The sequence below is a fragment of the Diadema antillarum genome, unplaced genomic scaffold (assembly GCF_040938485.1).
Source record: "Diadema antillarum isolate AM-2024a unplaced genomic scaffold, OU_Dant_1.0 seq00001625_RagTag, whole genome shotgun sequence".
Lineage (NCBI taxonomy): Eukaryota > Metazoa > Echinodermata > Echinoidea > Diadematoida > Diadematidae > Diadema > Diadema antillarum.
In genome coordinates, this window is record NW_027272334.1 from 153,783 (window position 1) to 177,835 (window position 24,053).

The following is a 24,053-nucleotide window of genomic DNA, read 5'->3' on the forward strand; positions in this document are numbered from 1 at the left end:
CACAAAGACCATCATTTTCATTATCATCTTACAATTATCGTCTTCATCACCACCACCACTACTACCACTATCACAACCATTGGTGCGGTTCTTGATCCCAAATTCAACCAATCGCGAAATTGCCGTATAAGTCCAAATTTGGAAAATACATGATGAATACGGTATCATCTTGCCAAGACATGCAAAGAGATCATAAAGGTTTAGAGAGTCTCCTACGAAACCAGGAAAACTTTGAAGGCTGTGGTGAGCAGATGAGAGAACAAAATCACTTCTTCTTTCCTCATGGGAAGTGACAATGGTGTGACGAGAGACATGCTGTCATCCAATCAGCATTGATGTTCTGGGATACACTCAACCTTACCTTCTGGTAGTAGACTTGGTTCCAGTCTGTGGTCTTGAAGAAGGGATGCTCTCGAACTTCTAATGCCCTGTGGTGAATCAAATAGAAAGAAAGAAAGAAGAAAAAGGTCAAGCAAGGATCAAACATTTGTATTTAACTTTTCACTATGGAAAGTATTTGACATTCTTGCTCTTTGTTGGTTTCGTCACTCCATCGATAAAATGATTACATAACGCAACTGGAGCTTGAGAAGACAGGAAACCTTGTGGGCATGTGCTTGTATTGTAATCTCCCAGCTCTAATCTGCATCCTAATCTTGACGTCTTCAGACAAGTGTTTCAAGGTCCTCCCATGCCTCTGCATCTTGCTGCTTGTTTACTTCCTTCACATCTTCTCACAAACAACTCGATCGACTCTTATCGCATGACCCGTCTCCGTAAATAGGTCAAGAGGTTTGAAGTGAGAAACACTCGTGACACTATGACATCAATTAATGCTTACCGAAATTGAATAAGTAAGAGGTAAGTACACAACAACATTTCATCACTTGGTTCTCTGACATTACAGCAGAAGAGTACAAGTGTCATCCCCCACATCCTCTCCTGAAGGTCAGAAGATGCAACATTTCCTGTAAACAACATTTCAGTTTATTTCATTTCTATCATCACCACATTTCATTGAAGTTTAAACTAGTTTAAACATTTGACCCTTCATGACCTTTGACTGTAGCACAAGACCTTGGACAGCACTAAAACATCTAACCTATGAAACAAAAATGATGTAAATCTATATGTTGGGACCAAGTGTCGGCAAGTAAAAGTTATTTGTTCGGTTGTTTTTTTTTTCTATGTGAGAGTGTAATCCAACATGGAAGTGGACTGAATCTCATTAAATGTTACACATGACATTTACAGAACATCTTTTTGAGATATTGAGAAATCTCTAAAGAACTATGGAAGAGCATACAATTCTAAGAGAAATTTGAAGTTTATTTGATGAAAATTGGTTTTGAAGTGGCTGAGATATCCAAAATAAAGCAATCCTAATAAAAGGTGGGACCAATCATTTAGTAGGATTGTTTTGTTTTACTTTGTGTTTGGATATCTCAGCCATTTCAAAACCGATTTTCATCAAAGAAACTTTAAATTCCTCCTAGAATTGCATGCTTTTTAACATTTCATAAAGAGGTTTCTAAGTATCTTACAAAAAGTTAAAAGCTGAATCCTCACCTCAACCAATACTATACCATCCCTCTAAGGGAACTATTGAAAGAAAGGCACAGAACTGTAAGAAATTGATGGGTATAAACGACACTCATACAGACTGCTTCGTTTACGTATTCTAATTTCACATACTATCATCCCTTTGTTCAGCACAGACTCTTTTTTTATCTTCAGTAACTATGACATGGGAGAGATGAAGGGGGTGACGAGAAAAGGGCAGAACAGCATCATGTGATGCCAGGTCACACAGTCAAATGGGAGGGAGAGAGAGTAGTAAATACAGGACATACCCCCTGCCTTGGCAGCCTAGTCTACTGGATACCTCCCTCTGGAGCAGGCCTTGTAGTAATGATCGCATCTCCTCGGTCATCTTGTCAGGGAACTCAACATCCTGGAGAAAAAAAGAAGAAATACACAGAGTCCAAAAAACCATGAACACACTTTCTACACTCATTTAAATCAGTAATGATAAATACGTGTTTATAGAGCAATAGCAAAATATACTGTATACGCCATATATTTCGCGAGTCTAAATTTTCGCAAATCGAGACTTCCCGACGATTTCGCGAGTGGTTAAATTCGCGATCGTGGAGTCCTCTACTGAACAGAGAAATGTGTAAGCGTACGTCATATTCATATCAGGATCAGAGTCAATATTTTCGTGTGTTTGTAATTTCGCGAATAGCAGTTGGCTCGCGAAATTCGTGAAAATAAAAACCTCGTGAAATATTCGCTGTATACAGTAGCTGAAAGGATTTCATTTCAATGTGAAATAAGATATTAAAATGTACCAGTCCACAGTTGATTTATTCTACACACTTGCCTCTCGAAAGATAGCAGTAACAGATAATTCATCTCCAGTTTTCTTCACAAAACTCTGATGAGATGACAAAATGCAATTGCTCTATCTAGGCATACACTGCCAGTGTATGCTGCCAATACCATAACACAGCTGGCATTTAGTTTTGAGACATGAGGAATTTTGTTCCCATTTGCTAACCATCACCTTTAATGATGACAGATTTTGATATCCTCTTGCCTCAAAGGATGAGGGTGTGTGTGTGTGTATGTGTGTGTGTGTGTGCATCTGTCTGTCTGTCTGTCAGTGTGTGCATATGTGTGCTTCTGTGTTTTATTACGCTTGGCGACATTTTGACAACCTATGGGTGGGCGTATTCATGATTGATTTGTTTGCTATCTCTACACATCCGTCAAAGCGTGACTTTTGACCTTAGCGACTGCAGATCTGTGCCCAACCGAGGTCAGCTGAACCCCTAGAAGCAGCGATGATAGTCCTAGGGGATAAGATCACCTCTAACTTGTCTAACCTTCCCCTTTCAAGAGGAAATCCACACCAAAAATAAATAAACCTCAAAATAAAGAGAAAAATATTCCCTCCAGAACGATACAAAAATGACAAAAATTAGAAATAAGGAAGATATATTTTGACATTTCAAATTTAAAAAAAAAATACATTTTGTGACAGGTCCTTATGAATATTCAAATGTCGGGCTATGAGCAAGTTGATGACGTCATACCCTCACAATTTTTTCAGGTATGCTATTTATGAAATTCTGAATAATTGTTATTTCTTAGCTAATACGAGTAAATGCATGTTCTCATACCAAGATATATCAGAGTTAACATTTGTCCTTCTTTATTTAAGGTGGTTTTAAGGCAAGTTTTATATTTACATAGCGGAAATATGAGATTTTTTTTTCAGTTCTGCATATGGAATGAACAAGAAATTGTGAGAGCATGACCATGTCAACTGGCTCATATGAATATTCATAAGGACTGATCAACAAATGTTTTCCAAAAAATGTGACATTTCAACATGTCATATCTTCCTTATTTCTAACCCAATTTTTGTCACTTTTGTATCGTTCCGTAGAAAATATTTTTCTCTTTCTTTTGAAGGTTATTTATGTTTTTTGGTGCATTTCAACTTTAAACCCTGTGGGGTGCCCTCTCCCCCATACCCATTAAACCTCTGGGTAGCTTCTCTTGAGCTACACAACTGCACCATACAATTTCTCCTTATAGCTCGATACAATCAAAGGAGTCATTTGCCAGAAGGAGGACAAAAGTCATTTCTAGCGTAATCTAAAACTTAGAGATTAAACTAGCGTGATGGTTTCATCGCCTACATCCTGATCACACGACCGGGAGATATCTCTTTCAAGTCCTGATTCACGACAAAGGCATTGCTCGTGGGCAAACTGCTTTTTCTCAAGGGTTCAATATCAGGCAGTACTGGAGTGGAGAAAATGAAGGGGTTTTCCCCGTGTGTGCCATTCGAAAGGTCATGGTAGAAACCCAAGATCAGGGAATTCCCGTTTTGTTTCGGGGTCTCACTAATGAAGTGACTTCAGAGCTGGGCAGGTTAGTTACCGCTGACCGACGATTCATCATAAACATGGTGAAAACATGATGGAGTAGTAATTTGTTCAAAAGAACTACAGCATTTGTGGCATGACATCATTTCAGGGACCCATTCTGAGGCACAGAGGGACGTAATAAGAGGGAGTTATATCGTCGCTGGGGTGACAAGACCTTGTATCTGCAATTTTGGTGAAAATGGCTTTTTTGGATTAATGGTCAAATAATGGGTTAAGTGATGTCCTGTCCAAATCCCAGTTGTCTTACTCCAAAAATGAAGCCACAATGGCATGTCAAAGGAAAGGCTATCCCATTCGCCACAGTGCTTTGGCCGCCATGTTTTTTGGCTCTCCTGAACATTTGACATTTTGTAGATATGAGGTCTTGTCGCCCCAGCGACGATATGTTACTGACATAAGACACCACTTTAAAGACACAGTAATTCCAGTCCTCACTTTATTTCATCCTGGTGAGTGGCATTTCTTTACTCCTCTAAAACTCTCAACGACATTGTACACAAACAAGCTACCATGGTAACAGGAGAGTTAAGATATGACTCCCTGTTAAGTTTGTGCTGAGTTTCAATAATAGAGTAAAATCAAAAGGATAAACAGGTCTGTCAAAAGTAGACAGAAAATAAGAAAGTTAGGAAATTTTAAGGTTTCGCCCACATTGAAACCTTGTAACTTGACTATTTATTGAAGCCAACAAGAACATTATGTGGCTCTGACTTAAAAAAAACAAACAAAATAAAAATCACTGAGGAGTACCTTTACATGATTTGACTCTAGGCCAAATTGTAAGTATTTGCCTTAACATATACTGTACAACCAAAAATGTTTGTGTGCACGAAACTTTCGCGAGGAGCCAAGATTCACAAAAATAAATGAACGTGAATGTTTTTGTTTCTTTCATTTTCGATCTGAGAAGACAGCTGGATAGAAACAAACAAAAACATTCACGTTCATTTCATTCTCGTGAATCTTAGCTCCTCCTGAAAGTTGCATGCCTACAAAAAATTTGTCTACAAAATGCATTGACTGCCAGTCGCCAATTCACGTACGTTTCATGCCGTGAAAAAGGCTGCCAGCTCCATTTTGCAGAAAGGTCATGCCATGCATGTTTCTCGTCTTACACAACACGGCCACATATACGAAACGCAAGTGGCAGCTCCGGCTACGAAAGAGAAATGAGCGCAGATCTTGTCTCCATGAGAAAGAAAGAAAGAAAAATTCTGCAGTTTGCTTACCATAGTTAAGGTCATTCTGTCGATTTCATGCTTGTCCTTCGTTTTGTGCTGCCTGAATGGACTGTGCCTGCACAACATGAGATGAGTAGATCAAAACCAAATATTACAAGTTGGCCCAATGTGCTACATGACAAATTCATAGGTGGGATGGGGGGGGGGGGGGAGAAAGATACAGATAAAGAGACAGATAGATAGATAGATAGATGACTTGATAGAGAGAGAGAGAGATAAAGAGATAGATAGATAGATAGATGACTAGATAGATAGAGAGAGAGAGATAAAGAGATAGATAGATGACTACATAGATAGAGAGATAAAGAGATAGATAGATAGATAGATGACTAGAAAGAGAAAGCTAAAGAGATAGATAGATGGATAGATATATAGATAGATGGATAGATAGATAAATAGATAGATGGATAGATAAATAGATAGATAGACAGATAAATAAATAGATAGAGAGAGTGATAGATAAACAAACTATGCAACATAAACACCTAGAGGGAGAGAGAGAATCAAAGCCCAATATCAAACTTTGTGTAACACTCAAAGACAATTTCATACCAGAGACAAGACAAAGAGATAGATATATAGATAGATAGATAGATATATAGATAGATAGATAGATAGATAGATAGATAGATAGATAGATAGAAAGATAGATAGATAGGTAGATAGATAGATAGATAGATAGATAGACAGATAGATAGATAGATAGATAGATAGATAAACAGATAGACAAATAGATAGATAGATAGATAGATAGACAGATAGATAGACGACAGATAGATAGATAGATAAATAGACAGATAGACAAATAGATAGATAGATAGACAGATAGATAGACAGATAGATAGATGGATAGACAGACAGACAGATAGATAGATAGATAGATAGACAGATAGACAAATAGATAGATAGATAGATAGATAGAGAGAGATAGACAAATAGATAGATAGATAGATAGATAGATAGATAGACAGATAGATAGATAGATAGATAGATAGAGAGAGAGAGAGAGAGAGAGAGAGTGCGAGGGGAGGGAAAGAAATCAGAACCTGATGATCAAATGATGGTCACAGTATTCATTTACTCTCACTTCAAGTTTTGATACCTTGTCAAACAGGCACATGGCAATTGGCTGCACGCAGGTAAATAAAGAACAAATTACAATTCTGTAATATTCCAAATCGGAGGTGTCACATCAAAAATGCTCATCAAATTCTGCTTGATTCTTTTTTCTTTTGGTTTTTTTCACACATAATGATGAAAATTTAAAAAATTCAAAATGTTGAACGGATTGTCCGATTTTCCTCAAACTTTCAATGACGTATGCTACTAACGTTGCTGCGTTTACTCAATAGACACTTATATACATATACATATTTGGGTTTCATTCTCTTTTAAGAATGTCTTTGTGTCATTACAGCCACAATGGATCCCACCCATGCTCAAATCTTGCCGCTGCCCTCTGATTCTTCTTACCCATGGAGAAGTTTGAACAGCATGCATCCTAATGAGAACCAGTCGGCGCTGGAGTCGTAGGCAGTTCCTTTTGACAGTACTTCCGGTGCCATGTAGCCGTGGGTCCCTCTGTGGGCGGGCAACAGACAATGCATATTCAAATATTCAAATTTATATTCAAATGCATATTCATGTTTTCAAATCTTATGTATAATTTTCCTCAAGGACCTTGAACTACGCCACTCTATTTCAATCCTTCAGATCAAGATTGCATACATTTGTCATTGCCCGAGAGGCAAGTTTGGGCAAGATTCACCCTCATTAGGAAAAAACTCAATCATAAAGGTATGCAAAAAAATTGCTGGTTAATTCACTAAACAGAACCACATATAAGCTCAAGAAAGCTGGAGTTTAAGAGACCATTCATAACAGCAAATATGATGCAAATCTATGTCTACTACTTACACATACCTCACAGTTCAATAACTACAGTTACAATACGTTTCCTAAAACTACACTAGAAACTGGACTCAAACAATAACATGGCAAGGGAAAGATACATCCTTGGTGTATGATCAACAGAACACCAGATATGACTGAACTTTGGAAACTAGTCACATCAAATGTCTATAAAAAGAATATTACAAAACAAATAAACAAAGAAAAAGTGTGTTGGTGGCAGGCATGGAGACAGACAGTCAGCACAGCCACTGTGAACGAGTCCTTGCTTCTAATCTACACTGCTGCATTTTACAATTTCCCAAAGTTTGTTTTCACGTAAACATGGCGAGATGGAACGGAACCGGAGGTTTAGATTAACTCGTCAGAGTTAGTGGCATTTACTGCTGATGAGGCAGATTAATTTCGGTCTGAGTTTACTTCTCAGAAGAGCTCTTGCATTCCACAGCAAAGAAAGAAAAAAAAATAAGATGCACTCACAAATTTAGCCTTGCCCTCTTTCCAGAATACATCTAAGTATACTTTGCAGTTACGTTCAACATATAGATTAATTAGAAAACAAACTTGGCAGAAATTTCAAACATTGAGCTCCTCCCACTGCCCTTCTGTCTGGAATTCAAAAAAAAAATTTCAAATATGGTAGAAGCATCCAATATCAACTGAAGATCATCTCCAGATAGACAAAAATTGCCATTTACACTCTGAACTTTGCCCTCTCAAATTGATGAGGAGGAGACAAAGGTCTCTATTACCAGTGGCAGATCCAAGGGGGGTGCACTGGGCGTGCCCCCCCCCCATTAATTTTGTTTTCTTTTGCGCTTAAGCCTTTCTTTTCTTCTTTTTTGTTGTTGTTCTAAGCTGATTAACCCCAGAAGTTGTACGAGAAAATACCTGTTAAAGCCTTCTTTTTTTTTTTGCTTGTCAGCTGATTAAAACTGGAAGTGGCACCAGAAATATAAACTGCTTTGCAGCCCCTCCCTTTATAGAATTCCTGGATCCCCCCTGATGACTATTTCTCGATCGATGTTTCAGACAAAAAAAAAATAACAACAACAACAACATTGGAGGATGAAAAAATCTTTCATCCAGTGAAAGTTTAACAAGATCAGTTATGACGATCTATCGTTGTATGTCCTAAAACAGTAATCACATAACCTGTTCAAAACTTATGTTTGACCACACCCATCAATTTACTACTGGTCACGTTCCATCTACCAGCTAAACAAAAACAACAACAAAAAAAGCCTTATGCGGACTATCATCACTTTTTTTTCCTTCTATTTAATGATGAAGATTTCATCTGACTGACTGCAGGGAAATATAAACAAACCTACATACCGATGTCTACTCACTGTAATGCTGTAATCAAATGCTCTATCTATGTTTTAATATATCCTTCTTTTTTTTCTATTTCTCTTTTTGGAGAGGGATGGAAAAAAGTGAGGAAAAAAGATTTATCCTGGAATTTTCAACCTGAGAGAGCATCTACTTAGTGGCAAGAACTGTAACAGCCTGAGAGACATACATGTGACGTATAAAGGAAGGTAGAAAGAGAAACCAAACACCATATTGAGGTCATATGGAGTTTAAATGCCCGATTTTATTGCACCACTGAGTGCGTTCGCCTGGCTGCAACGGCCCGGGGAGCGCCGCCATAAATGTCATCTCCGCGATGAGTGGCTTTGGCTCAGGGTACTGCCGCACCGGCAATTTGCGAAATAATTTGAACCACAGGGGCACGGACTGTGTGACAAATTCACAGAATTCACACCCTACTGCCCTCCCATTAAAGCATTGCATACCCATCACATTAAAAAGTCTCCGCAGCGGTCTGCGCCCGAGATATGTGGTATGTGCGTATTTACCGATGCCTCTTTGCCAGAACTGACATGGCTGTGTGTGTGAAAGGTGGGCACATTCTATACAGAGACAGTGGCAGCTGTTGTACGAGGGACATAATGGCTTGTCTTTGTACATCCACACAATAATATTCATGTTGTTTGGTGTGGTGCTGGCAGAACTATTAGTAAATGCCTTGGGATTTTTGCTCATAGAGCAAGGGTGGCATGCCTCTCCACTGGTTGTTTATGACACACATATATAGCTTTTATCCACAGTACATCGTGGAGTGGTGTTGTATTCAAGAATTTTGTTCAAGCAACATAAAACACACTAATGCAAAAAAAAAAAGAAAGAAAGAAAGAAAAAAGTGACTGCATATGTCGAGCGTGCTAGCAGGAATTTGTTTGTGAAATCACATTTTCTTGAAATTACTGTTCGGTAGCAATACATACTTCAAGAGTGAGCAAGCAAACAAGTACAATCAAAGAATGAAGAGAACTTATTTGCCTAGAAAGAGTACTTATATTTACCTCCGCCAAGGGAGGAGGTTATGTTTTCGTTACCGTTGGTTTGTTTGTTTGTCCGTGTGCAAAATAACTCAAAAAGTAGTTAACGGATTTGGATGAAACTTACAGGAAAGGTTGAGAAAGACACAAGTAACAAATGATTAAATTTTGGTAGTGATCCAAGAATTTTTTGGGAAGTTATGAAGGATTTTTGATATTTTGACAGGTAGGTTCAATGAACTTGGGAGTTCAAACTGCGCACTATGAGGTTTTCAATCGCGCACTAAAGTGCGTGCTCTAGTATCTGCTGGGGCGAGGCACGCCGTGCAGCTGAGGGTTTATGACGTAACAAAGGCTTCTATATTGGGAAATTGGGTGATTTTTCGGCATGTTTACCTATGGGTGGAAATCACTGATCTCTATGGAAGAGCCCACAGAGCTTTTCCCCAGTGGTAGGGAGGAGAATAATCTCTCAGAGTACTTTTCTAGTTGTATATTTTACTGCTGCTTCCCGTAAGTTTGATCACGTGCATGATGTGTGCCTTTACAGACATTGTACAGATTGAGTTTATTACTGTTCTTACGAGGAAGGACAGTAAACGAAACATCTTTATTAAATGCATTGATACTTACACACTGGCGTGGGGCTTCTTGACGGAGAAGTCGCAGGCGAGCCCGAGATCCGAGATGCGGACGTGGCCGTTCTCGTCGAGGAGGATGTTGGCAGGCTTGAGGTCGCGGTAGACCACGTTGCGGACGTGCATGTGCTCGAGGCCGAGGATGATCTCGGCAGCGTAGAAGCCGACCTCCTCCTCAGAGAATACGCCGTGCTGGGACAAGTGGTAGTGGAGGTCGCCACCTGAGGCACGGGGGAGAATGGGGTGGGGGTGGGGACGTGCATTAGTGTCATCTGATTCATCGCTGCTGTTTGCTTGCAGCTGGTGTTGATGGTGATGATAATGGTAATGGTACCAGGTAGACAGTGACGAAAGCAATGGCACTGGTTATGTCTGTGTACATAAGAGCTTGTACCAGTGATGATGCCACCTATAATATATTAGTAGACTGGTTATTAGACTGGTTGACAGTGATGACAGTGATGACGTTGATGACGATGATGACAATGACAATGATGATGATGGCAATGAGGATAATGATAATATGATGATAATGATGATGGTGATGATGATAATGATGACAGTGATGATGATAATGATGACAGTGATGATGATGATGATGATAGTGGTGATGATGATGGTGGTGGTGGTGATGATGATGATGGTGGTGATGATGATAGTGACAATGATACAAAGATGATCATTCTAATTGCTGTGATATCACATCGATAGTGACCATGAGACCTCTGCCACTGTGGTGTCTATGAGAAACTGTGATGTAGGGTAAAAAAAAAAACACCATAGACCCTCCATATTTCTTTCATTTCCACATGAGTTTTCCCAAACATGTGAAGAGATCTATTTATAAACATTAAAGGACAACTTCTACAAGGGTTAAAGATAGAAACAGGGTTGATGAATGCAGTGGCAGTGAAAACTGCTGTACAGAAAACAGATTTGTCACTCCTACACAGTGGTTTCTCTACCTACCAGGCTCCTATGTCTTAGATACAAAACATGATGGAAGATGGTGGTATGAAGAAAAGTATGGAGGCCATCCTGGGAGATATCGCAAATAATTAAATTGCCCTACATCGACGTAAATAAGCACAGAATTGATCAGTGTTCTAGTAGTAGCCATGACAAAAGAAATCATGGGCATACATACTCGATACTCAAGTGCTTATTACGTCAATGTAGGGCAATTTGCTAATCAGTTGCAATAAAAAAAAAAAAACTTGACAGAAGAACTTCATAAATTTGAATAAGACAGCAAAATACTTGTATGAAGCACAAGTTGAGAACAAGTCAGCATTTAATCTGTATAGAAATTGATTTGAGTTGAACGACTCTCCTGGACAGAAATCCCTTTGATCTGTAATCATTTCTGCAACACGTAACTGCTGAAAATTGCACAGATGCTATCAGAACCGCTCTCGAGTCAAAGGCTAGTGCCGCAAGACACAGCGCTCACATGTGCAACAATTTTCAAAAGTTTGTAAGGAAATTTTTTTGTGTCCTTCTCCAAATATCCATCCACCATGAAGAGCTCATCTTACAAAACAAAACGTGGAGGCAAGACGGGAGAACAAGAGGACCCATCTCAACCTCCTAGTGGGGGATTGTTTTCCACTGTGCCGAGCCTGACTCAGAAGAAGCAGCGATAAGAATCTCTTCGATTCGCTGCTACCCCCGGGGGTAAAAACTTGTACCCGTTGGTTTAGCCCCTGCCAATGTTGAAATCAAACTCCCCATCTACACCGCCAATCCTCCCAGAGGTCTGGCCGCCAACAAAATGTTGACGCCCCCACAACCCTCCTCGTCCGTTTTGGCGGGCTTGTAACTGGTGGAGGGGAGGGCGGGGCCAGCGTTACTGGATATGCTTTGGGACCCATATGAGTCCCTCTCAACACATGTAATCATCAATCTGTCGGTATTGTGGTTTGTTTTTACTTCCAACATCTCTCATGGGCTTCTCTTTTGGGGACAAAAAATCATGTTCTCTGATTCATTTGAGGTGTCACAAAGAGATGCATGTATAAGATATTCTTCAAATCAAAAACACATCATTCCACTAGGAAAAAAGGGCAGGTACTTCATCACTGTTCATTCGTAAAGTACACTACAGTGTTTTGACATTTCTGTATTTCTGTGTAACATGAACATACAGGATATCCCTTTAAAGTGTTTTATATCAAATCAGGAAAATGTACTTTTACAAATCTATTCTTGGCAGCATTGTTATTTCTCTTTTTGATATGAGTAGATATACATGACCACTAGCATTCCAGACTTACAGTTATGTGTGTGAGATAGGCTAATAGTAGAGAAGTTACACATCGGCATTACCATCTTTAACAACCTGTTTTCTCAATCATTAGCATTCCAGATTTACACTCATATGTGAGATGGGCAAACAGAAAGAGGAGATACATTTTGGCATCTAGAAAAATTAACATCTTAACTTCCTGTATTCTCAATTCCACTTCATGGCATACACAAAATGTTCATATAGTTAATACTTCTGAACAAAGTCTTCAATCATGAAAACAAGTTTAAGAAAAAAAAATTGACATGATTTTATGGGAGTTAGGGTCGGAGTAACGGGATGTCTACATACATGCCCAGTCGCAGCATCCCATCAAAAGATCAGATTTTAAAGTACCCACCAACCTATGTTATTAGCCAATACCAAGCAAAGTGCTATGGCTACACCCAGCCCTTTAAAGGGTCATGGGTAATGCACTCACATGTACCTCACACTGCTAAAGATCTACCTTGAAGGAAGGGAAGCTAAAGGGTAATGGCACCAACTGATGATGAGAGGTGTTGTCAGCTAGTGGTCAAGCCAGTGGTCAAGTCTGAGAGGTCAGTTGAACCTGTCATCACAGCTCACTTTTGAGGAGGTGCACGAGGGCAATATTTGGACTTTCAGGACAAATGGACAAGAAGGTGGACAAACAACTGCCCAGCTTGGTCCTTGCTATCATAAACCTGACATGGTCAAGTGTCAGTCTAGCTGGTCAAGTAAGATACATGACCAATGAAACATGGCATGTTGCCATGTCACACCTTGCTAGAGGTTAGGGGGGTAACGGGCTGACACTTTAGGTCCTTACAATGACACAGCCATGAAGAGCATTGCGCAAACATATTTTGGTCTGTGGCAAACAATTTTGTGATTAATTTGGTACAAGGCTCAGAATCTCAATACATCTATTGCCCTATCCAGGTCAATGGGCTTGATATTACGCATCAATGCAGTGATTTTTCGCAAATTGCTTTGACTTTCTCGCAGAGCAATGTGCATCCTATAAGTCGCTGAGAGTGCTGTGGTTCATTTGAAACCGAGACTGAAACTGCAGTTAAATCAACCATGCATCGGATATCTTTGGGCTTGGTTCAAGCACAATGAAAGAGAATCAATTTCAGACACACCACTTAACATCTATTCTAACTTTCTCTGATATGAAGGGTCACAGAATTGCTGATAAAAGTTGCATTACTATTAAATATCAAATTGCAGGTCAGAAGGCCCTTCACTGCAAAACACCAGTGAAGACCTTATACAGAAAGAGAGCTGGTAAATTGCCAAAATGAAATTCACTTCTTCATTCCATTCGACAAAGGTCATAAACAAAATATTCACATCAAAATCAAAATTCTTCGGACAAGTTTTGGTAACTTGGACACATCAAAAATACTTCATAGATCCTATTTTGTGTTTGCTTTATTTTCAACAAATCTGAGAGCTTTCTGATATTTGAGAAAGTAATGACATGCTAATATAAGCCTGGAATATCTTCTCAAAGGTGGGGAAACTGCATTCTCTCATTTGCGGAAAGGGAAAATATGTATAATTGGCTCTGTCCTTGTCCCAAGCTCTGTTTCTGTATCTTAATCTCTTATAATTCTGTATATTTCTGTGATTTATATTCATATATGTTAAGGGTGCACTTGCCACAAGTTCTGTATTAAGACATGTGCCCCAGCATGTTCAAAATGATCGCAATAATATTTTGATGTATAACGTATTGTTTGCTGGAAATAAAGGTCATTGAACCTAACGCTAAACCCAAATTTTACTCAGGGCACATACTGATTACACAATAGTTGGAAAAAAATAACAACAGCAACACCGGTTAGTATCTCGTTTTTACCGTCGCCTACAATGAAGATGTAGCGTACTTACCATTCATGAGGTCTAGAATGAAACACAGTTTGTCTGGGGTCTGGAATGCATACGTCATGCACACGATGAAAGGGCAGTCCGTCTGCACAGAAGGGAAAAATTAGTACAATTAAATACTTTTTTTTTCTAAATCAATGGATACAAGAAAGCGTTTCTGTAGTTATGGCTTTTGAGCTGTAATGCACATGCCACAAAAGAAAGTCACTGAAGAAAGCATAGGAAAGTTTTACGAGTCTGTTTGTGTCACAGAAAAGCCCCCTCGCCCCCCCCCCAAAAAAAAAAGAAGAAAAAAGCATGGAGACGACAGATGCCCAAGAATCCATTTTTAGGCACGATGGGAAGAAGTTTTCAAAGAGAGATAATGCTTGTGTCACTTCCTTTGAAGGAAAGAGTCAAAACTGACATTAACATTCTTACGAGATAAACAGATAGTTCTCCCCGCAAATCACCACTTGAAGGCCCACGGAAAGAAACGTCATCCAAAGTGGGCACGGCAGGGGAGGCCAGAAACGACCGTGCCTTTCCGTCCAAATCTCTCGCAGTTCTAAATCATGTCGATAAGGGGGGGGGGGGGGCATGAATTTATGATCATGATTTTGTGGATGTCCTGCTAGTAAAATATGACGAGGAAGTTTTTATATTCCTTCAAATTTTTGGTTTCTTTTTTTTTCGGGGGGGGGGGGGTGGCAGGGAGTTTGGCAGGGCAGGAGTGATGTGGGGAAAGGACGGACAGACTGTAGAGAGTGAGATGAGAGAGGGAACGGCTGAAGGGAAAACGGATTTGCAGTGTTCTGGAATACAGCTCTCATCAATAAATCTGTCCATGTGTGCTGAACTTCACGTGGGCTGCAGACTACAATAGTCTTTAATACATGTACCTGACTACAAGAAAAACAGGTTGGAGGAGAATACCATGTTAGTTACCATGGCAACCAATGATGTACATTGATAAATTCCTCATCTATTTTAAGCATTGGTAGAAAATTAGCAATATCAATGTTCTCTTCCCTTTTTATTTGGGGTTGGGGATGGGGGAGGGAGAGGTCACATTAGATGATTGAACTCAACTATAAATTTGTCATCTCTTGCCAAAAGAAATACGCACTTCCTCTTCCACAAGAACAGGCAAAAAAAAGTCATGTCAGAACTTTGTAGTTAAAAAAAAATGGTAATGACATTTATGACAGAAATTGCGAAGAACATAAACTTAGCAAACAAAAGATGCCCGAAAGTTTATAATTGTCAAAGCAGACAGCACTCTGAAAATGAGAAAATCATTATGAAAAGGAAAAAGAAAACATTTGCCCCCCAATAAAAACAAGAAATACACACACACACACACACACACACACACACACACACACACACACACACACACACACACACACACACACACACACACACACATTGATTCAGATTTGGAAGCAGGAACTGGCATGTAAGTTCAACCAACCTGTGCACGACAAGCTCTAAAATTTGTCCTCTCGGTAGTTGTCACTTGTCGCTGTTATAAATTTGTATAATTGACTTCACATTTAAACAATCTATTTCACGCTACCTTGGACAAACAAAATGGCATTCATGCATCATGTTAGCTTAATAGTGTTTAGGAGCTGACAGTTGATAGAAACATCCTTACTTGTCTTCACGGAAACAAAGTACATTGAATGTCTCTTCTTTCTACTTCTGTGAGAGGTACAGAAGAGAGAGAACACAAAACAAAAGAAAGAGTTTATATGAGTCACAATGCCTCTGTTTATTCAGTTATAATGCCTTTAGAGCCAATTACTTAATTAATCATTCATTCGCTCTCCTACTAAAAGCGAATTGTACCATACCATACCTGCGCCAGAGGAGTGCTCGAACGCTCCTGAAAGTGTACCGTACCGCACTGAACAAAGCAAAAAGTGTAACACCTCCCGATGTGCTCCAAAAGGGTACCAAAACCATACCAAAAGTTCATGTGTGAAGAATGCGCATAACATGCACATACATCGTAATGCAAAGAGGTCATTCTCTTTGTTCGGGACATCTGTAAGTAGTATAAGTGGGCCAGGTGAATGACCCTCTTGCTACAAAATGCATGACCCCCCCCCCCCCCCCCCCCCCCCGCAAAAAAAAAAAAAAAAAAAAAATCATGGAATACATTTTCTCAACACAGTGCTTGAATGCTCCAAATACAGCACAGCACGATACGGTTCGCCTTGGCTTGGTTCACTTTGGTTCACTTTGGATTGCTTTTGAGCGCTCAAACGCACCCTAAAAAAAAAAAAAGGCAGACTCACCTCACTGACGAGGGAGAGCATTATTCTCTCATTCAGGGCTAGCGTCTCTCCTGACTTCATCTTAATCCGCTTCTTGTCCAGGCATTTCATTGCATACCTTGCACACAAATCAGATAATCAAGTTATTAAGTTATATACTTATATACTTACATGCTTATATACTTATATATTCATATGCTTATATTCTTATATACATATATACTTATATTCTTACATACTTATACATTTATATACTTAAATATACTTATATACTGATATGCTTATATACTTAAAGAAAGATGCATGGAAATAAAAGCATTTTAAATTCAATTTAAAACAAATGTTAACAAGAATATCTGTAGATAGGTTATAATACTCATTTAATTCAAGATATTTGTCTTCTATATAATATGCACTACATGATTTTCTACTCAAGAATGGACCCCTATATATCCACCAAACGATAAGTGACAGTGAAGACATTTTTCCCTTGCATTTCATATAACTACGTAGCTTACAAATCACAAGCAGGGTTCGAATTCCCAAAAGAGTTTTGAATAATCACCGTACATGTTTTACATCATCGAATTTTTTCCATACACAGAGGTAGGGAAATAGAACCGCATTACCCTGAGCAATGTGCACTGCACTTGAGGGAAAAATTTGACGCAATCACTAGCACAGTGATAGTGGTTAATAGTCAGCAAATGTGATCAACCAGGGACACTGTACCGCACCAGAAGAGGAAGCAGTAGTAAACAAGTTTGGCGAAGAGATGTACGCCACACATTCATCAATTTCATTAACTTTGTGCTTCCATTTGCTTCCTGTAAACATACTGTGAATATATATAGTTTTGATAGTCTCGAGATGGTTAAAAGAACTCCCATTTTCTAAAGGATAAATACAGGGAAGACCAAGGACCAGCTACTAAGATCTGTTATTCATGTGCTTTTTCAACTAACGCTCTCCTGGCCTTCAAACCAGCTCTTTCCAACTACCCGATCCTTCGGCCCTTGTATGGATTCATTCGAAAATGTTTCTGCATCAAAGACATCCCAACAAATGCATGAACAAATACATACCTTTATTACATCTGGAGGTTCAGTGCACACTTAAAAAAAAAAAATGCTGAAACTTATCTTGTTCCTCAGTTGTAAAAATATGATGATTTTATTTGTTTTTGTACATATATCTCTTGCAAGCACTGTGATATAGTTGAACTGCCTATAGAGCATCTAAATACCTGGTGCTATTATTATTGTCATTAAAGGGGGCAAAAAGACATGCAAGAGATGAGCCTGTTTGACTGGTAGGGGTGATGGCAGCGCACTACTATCAAATACTCACATCTTGCCAGTGTCAGCCTTGCGGCACCCGTATACTTCTCCGAAGCCTCCCCTGCCAATTATTCTGTGTACACTGAAGTCGTTCATTGACAACTGTGAATCAAAAAGCGAGGCTGGTTATGTACGACTGACATGACAGAATGTAAGACAAGAGTTAACATTTCAAGAGCATTTTATGGGTCACAACAGAAATCTTCCTCGAGAATGACAGCAATTTTCCACTTTTAACCCGTTTAGGACGGGCTGATTTTGCAGCAATGCGCATTTCCCATAGACATCTGCCCAAGTATACTAAGGACTCGTCTTCAACGGGTTAAGTTGTATGTATTGTTCATAAATTCTCAGTCTTGGGTAAAACAAAAATTCATAATTTATATCATTATATTGTTCACAAATTCATAAATCAACAAAATCCAAACAAATCTGAATTTTATATAAGTAGAGATATTAAAGAATCATTCAGACTTGAAGATACAAACAAATAACTAACATGTAAATACAATGTCATATACATGACAACTGTCTCTTTTGCAAAATTCATCATTAATTTATCATTGTCAAATGTCAAAAATTCTTTCAGAAGTTCCATGAACCTTTTGCAATCGGAAAACACATTCTGCATTTCAGTTTCAGTACAATTACTTTAATGAATGACAGATAATGAATATTAAAGATAATATTTCAGAATTCCTCTGATGAACTGATTAGATATCCTTCACAGAATAATCATCAATTACACATAATTTGATAAGTATTAATGCTTGCTCTCCTTGCCACTGAATATTGCAATACTGAAAAATTTTTTACATTGTATCTTTTTTTCTCTGGAACCTACTCAAGTCCAAAGCATGTGATATACAAAAGTGCATAACTTTCTTGACCTTTGAACTTTGTGGAAGTTAGTCATACACATTATCTTAATTTTGAGAGAAAGAAACGCAGTGTCTGTTTCCTCATCTGATGCCCTGGATAAAGTTCTTGAAGTTGGCATGTGCCTGGTCTAGAGATCAAATGCATCATCAAATGAAATGAGGAGTATTTTTGGTTTATTTTATATTTTCTTTTTGTATTACCTTGTAAGGTCATATAGGTCAACAAACACATTGCAGCTTTTTGCAAATATTAATCCATTGCCCTTCAGGAGCTGGGTGTGCCACACTTTGAAAGTACACTGTTTGCAAAGGGCACAATTTCTCAGAGGTTACAGGTTGATATGCTAATAATCCAGATATTCAGTTACAGTCATTCTGGCCATAAACTCGTGTCATGAATCATCGTCAAAAGTATATCACAAAGCTTGTACATCACTGCCAACTGCAAATTCACGAATGGTTTTAGAGTGTGATTAGTTTCACATCTTTGACCACCATGCACCCTTTGTAAACATCAACCGAGATATCAAAAGAAAAGAAAAGAAAGGAGGTGTATACGTACCATGCCATTTATATTTAGTTCTACATTTTTCCACTGGCAAAACCTAGTAAACTTATCACTGCAAGAAAACAAACAAGAAGATGGGGGAAAGGAGAGGGGGAAGGGAAGAATGAACAAGAAGAGGAATAGGAGAGAGAGAGAGATGAGGAATAGAAAGAGGAGGGAGACAGAGATCAGTCAGAGGGGAGAGATTGGGTTACAGCAGGTAAGATTGTGGGCAAGGAGGAGATGGGTGGGGGGGGGGGGGAGAAGATGGTGGGAAAGAAAAATAAATTATTTTTGGCACCGACAACATTTGACATTTTGACGTCACCAGCACAGATGGAGGTGAGGCAGTGATTACAGTAGAGAGCAATTTTGTCAAGTTGAATGCAATTCATTCAGTTGCGATGGCTCATAAAAATGTCACCAAATAGAACAGCGACTTTTTTTCTGTCTGTTCTCGTCGCTCAGTCACCAAGAGCAACTAGTGAGGGAGATTTGGTCAAATGGAAATTACTGTTAGCTCTGGATAAACAGACTGCACTGATGACATATTTTGGGACTGTAATACACAACAATTTGGCACCTCTTGGCCTCCTCGTATCATCACTTTAGAACAATAAGGTGTTAAGTTGCCACTAAAGCCATACCCTCTGTTCAGACGCAAGTCACTTTATACCAAAACTCGATAAAGAAATGCCCAGTTATACCGTTCTATGGTCGCCATACGTTCAGACGCACAATGGACATGATGGACTGCTGATTCGCTATCGAGATCTAGTTCGAAACGATGCTGTGACCATTGTTTCGCTATACATCATTTCATTAGTCAGCGTTCAGACATATAAATTCATCATCAATATAGCCATACCGTTTTGGTATAGCTATACCATTCTAGTATAATTTTTTGCGTCTGAACACCCTGATAATGTTTGTGGCAACTGAACGCCCTTATCATTCTTAACCGATGATATGTGCCAGGATAACTTCAGTTACATGGGCTGATTCAACTAACTGCTTTCTAAGACAAGAAACATGACTTTTTCTTTTTTTGGGGGGAGGGGTGGTAGAGTTTGACAAAGGGAATATGGATAACTTAGCAATAAAAATATCTTTCGGAGGGGAGAAACGAAAACAACAATATCATTTTGTGTATAAATACGCCATACATTTACACACATAACACACTACCACACCCACACATATACACACTACCCATATACCCTTTCCTGACTACCACTCTTCACTCTATTTCAAAGGTTTTTCTGTATTCATTAAAAAATTCACACACATACACACAAACAAACACACACAAACACACACACACACACACACACACATATATACATATATATATATATATATATATATATATATATATATATATATATATATCACTCTAGATGGACAAGGATAGAAGGTGCTGCCTCATGATAAGGAATGAAGTGAGAAACACAATATTCCCATTAGCAGGTGGCTAGGACTGATAGCTCTCACGATATCACTTGTATTTGAACCTATCGAGAGAGAGAGAGAGAGAGAGAATGTACCAAGAGGAGAGACCTGCAGTACGACGACAGCATCTGATGCAGTACGAACTCATCCAAATGACAAGACAGCTATATGATTTGCATATCATTCTCGCACAATGATGCAGAGAAATGCCACATATTTTACGTCTCGACAGGTACTTTCTTTCTAACTCTGCCCCAGATATTCTGAGGATGTTACATCATTAAATACATCTTGCTTGACAAAAAACAAAGTATAGTCCATTTAATAAACAAGGTCCGGGAAAATATATCTCGTGGTCTCTCAGTAAGAAGTAACTTGCGGTGCATAGTGGGATGAAGAATGGATAACATGGTCTGAGATTGACAAGTTATATTAAGGTTCATGCTTGATGCTGTTTAATGTAACTTACAAACTGACACACACAATGTCAAGACATTCTTTATCACTCATCACACATCACTATTAGACTCTTTCATATCTCTCCGGTTCCCCTTCACCAGTTTCATTCCAGGAAACGTTCCCGATATGGTTGAATCTTCCCTTCCAACTCAAAATATGACAGGAAAAGAAACAGGGGCAGGAAGGAACCAAAGAAATGAGGGAAAGGGAAAAAGGAGCTGGTTAAAAAACATAAATGTTATAGAAAAAAGACAAGAAAATGGGCAAAAGACCAAGAGGGCATGGGTAGGGTGGAAAGTTTGATCCAGCTGAAAATGTCAAATGGCCATGTCCTAGTTGTCGGGATTATAGTGTAGTCTGTTTCCACAGACTCATTTCAATGTATTAGCAGAAGCACATTATTCAGTCCTTTTATATCTTGTAAAACACCCAGTAAGAACACATGTACCGATGTTTTTGCTAGATTCCATCAGCATGTAGCATGTCACCACTTATTCACTTGTTATCTTGGGCTAACGTTTCTGAGGTTGGTTTTCTTCCAGATATCAAATTCAAAATGACATAGTATAAAGTTTTGTGCCTTTATTTCGCCAGGTCGATTCAGAACAGCTCTATCTCTCATCGATTTCCTCTGATATGTCATGGTGGTGGATAAAATGAAATCTTTTCCTCGAAAATCCTCACTTCTAGTGAACCGACATACATTCCTGTGTTAGACAAGACTACCAGACCTTTTTTTTTTCTTTACAGCAACTTCAGCTGGTTGAAAATTTTCCTTATTTTGCTACAGAATGTGGATCGAATCTAAACATGAGTCCTCAAGAAGCTATTGCTCATCAAGGAAAACAAAAGTAATGCTCAAATATTGACTTCTGTTTGCAATAGTTGGACTTATTACATTATATGAATCTTTGAAAATGCCTTAGGAAGACAATTTGATGGTGGTTTATATAAGAAAGTTCCTGTAAATATCTTCTTGTCATGTTGGTTCATCACAAACCTGATATCTATTTCTTTTCCTTCCTCCCTGCAATCAATTCAAATTACACAATTCAACTGCAAATGAGTCAAGAAAACGACACAGAAAGTTGCAAATCATTGATTTCCTTTGGTCAAGCCCTGCTGGCAATGTTTTTGCACCTGTGAGCCAAAACAAGGATTTCCAGCCAGAATACTGTAGAAAGTCATACCTGTAAACAATATTCACATTATCCTAGTGAGGGAAAAACCCTTGCATTGCCAACTAATGGTCAACGGGAACATCAAAATGGCAAAGGTAGCCGACAAACCATGATCAAACAAAGGAAAACACTCTACTCTGGAAGCAGAAGAATCTAAAATAAATTGTATACAAAATTGTTAAAACTATAGGATACAGAAGCCCCCCTCCCCCAATAGCCATGGTCACACTGGCAAAACATAGCAAAGTTTAAGTTTTCAAAGTTGAAGATCTTGAAGCTTAGCTACTGTGGCTGCAAACCTCCTGAAAACTTCAAATGAGACTTCTCACAAAACTTCCCGCTCAAAAATAGGGAAATTTCCTTAATCTCCACAAATCTTCTCGAAGTTTGAGCTGTCTAAACATTCGTAGCTGAAACATCACAAAGTTGGTCACATGACCAGGACACCACCGGTTTGCGGGCAGTACCTCCGAAGCATGTGCTCATAGGGATACAAGAGTGTGCACCGTTCAACATCACAATCGTTAGCTGTCACATTGTGCACACTTTCTTCTTTGTTGTGCATGCGCACCAGTGACTCAAACTTCAAGAACTTATCAAGAACTGAAACTTGTCAGAAGTTTGACCACTCAAGTGAATGGATGACCAAACTTCGCAATGAGTTTTCAAAGTTAAACTTCAGAATATTCTGCTGATGTAACCGCGGCCTATATCTACTCGTACCACTCACTCCAGTTTTTCTATTTCTAGTATTTCTTCTTCTTTTCTTTTTAGACTTTATTAAGCATGATATTTTGTTATCTACAACACTTCCACATGCTAGTTACAGGACACACTTTTAAAAAAAAGAAAAAAAAATCAGAGTGATATTGATTAGATTTACAGCAGACACATCATAAACCATGCACAAGATGTACAGATATGATATCGAGCTAATCATTGTGATGAATTTGACTTGTATCAATTTTCTTTTTTTTAAACTGTAGTACAGCCAGTATCAACATAAGAGGAGTCATATCTTGCAGTCATGTATACAGTCCACATCCCAAAAGGGTCTGATTATCTAGGCTACACTTTCCTCGGGTTCACAAACATCAATTCCAACACCAGTAAGTCCAGTTACCCAGCCTATACCCTCTTCTACTGGTGGACAGAGCCACGAGCTGGCCAGGGCTGGGCAACCATAAAATAGATGGTATGACTCAAGTTTTGTTTCACACCATAGCATTCAATAATGCATTTAAACCTGTCCAATTTCTCTTCATTCTCTTTTTTTCTTTGTTGAGAGAGACATCATTTTTAGTCTTCATTACAAGTTTCATTGGAAGGGAAATAAAAAGCTCTGTTGATGGCAGTGACACAAGGACTAGTAAATGAACTTTGAGGTTGTCACATTCTATGCCTGAAAGTTAAGTTACGAAATAGATTTCAAAGTAAACTTAAGACAAACAGTAACATAACAAATGATATAACTAGTAAATGAACTTTGAGGTTGTCACATTCTATGCCTGAAAGTTAAGTTACGAAACAGATTTCAAAGTAAAGATAAACAGCAATATAACAAATAATATAACTAGTAAATGAACTTTGAGGTTGCCACATTCTATGCCTGAAATCAGCTCTCTAAATTAGTAATCATGCATCGCTGCCAACTA

The 24,053-nt window shown here is 38.7% G+C and overlaps 1 protein-coding gene across 3 annotated transcripts in view; it reads right to left on the reverse strand.

Annotated features, from left to right (window-relative positions):
- The window catches only part of LOC139711201 (G protein-coupled receptor kinase 3-like), a 124,327-nt gene that overhangs the window by 15,295 nt on the left and 84,979 nt on the right, over window positions 1-24,053 (reverse strand). For all 3 annotated transcript variants that reach the window (XM_071623119.1, XM_071623120.1, XM_071623118.1), the window contains exons 7-15: window positions 19,322-19,379; window positions 17,889-17,980; window positions 16,560-16,656; window positions 14,275-14,356; window positions 10,099-10,324; window positions 6,680-6,787; window positions 5,195-5,261; window positions 1,854-1,954; window positions 362-428 (exon numbers count right to left, since the gene is read on the reverse strand). In XM_071623119.1, coding sequence (XP_071479220.1) covers window positions 362-428; window positions 1,854-1,954; window positions 5,195-5,261; window positions 6,680-6,787; window positions 10,099-10,324; window positions 14,275-14,356; window positions 16,560-16,656; window positions 17,889-17,980; window positions 19,322-19,379 — 898 coding nt within the window. The remainder of the gene's footprint in view (window positions 1-361; window positions 429-1,853; window positions 1,955-5,194; window positions 5,262-6,679; window positions 6,788-10,098; window positions 10,325-14,274; window positions 14,357-16,559; window positions 16,657-17,888; window positions 17,981-19,321; window positions 19,380-24,053) is intronic.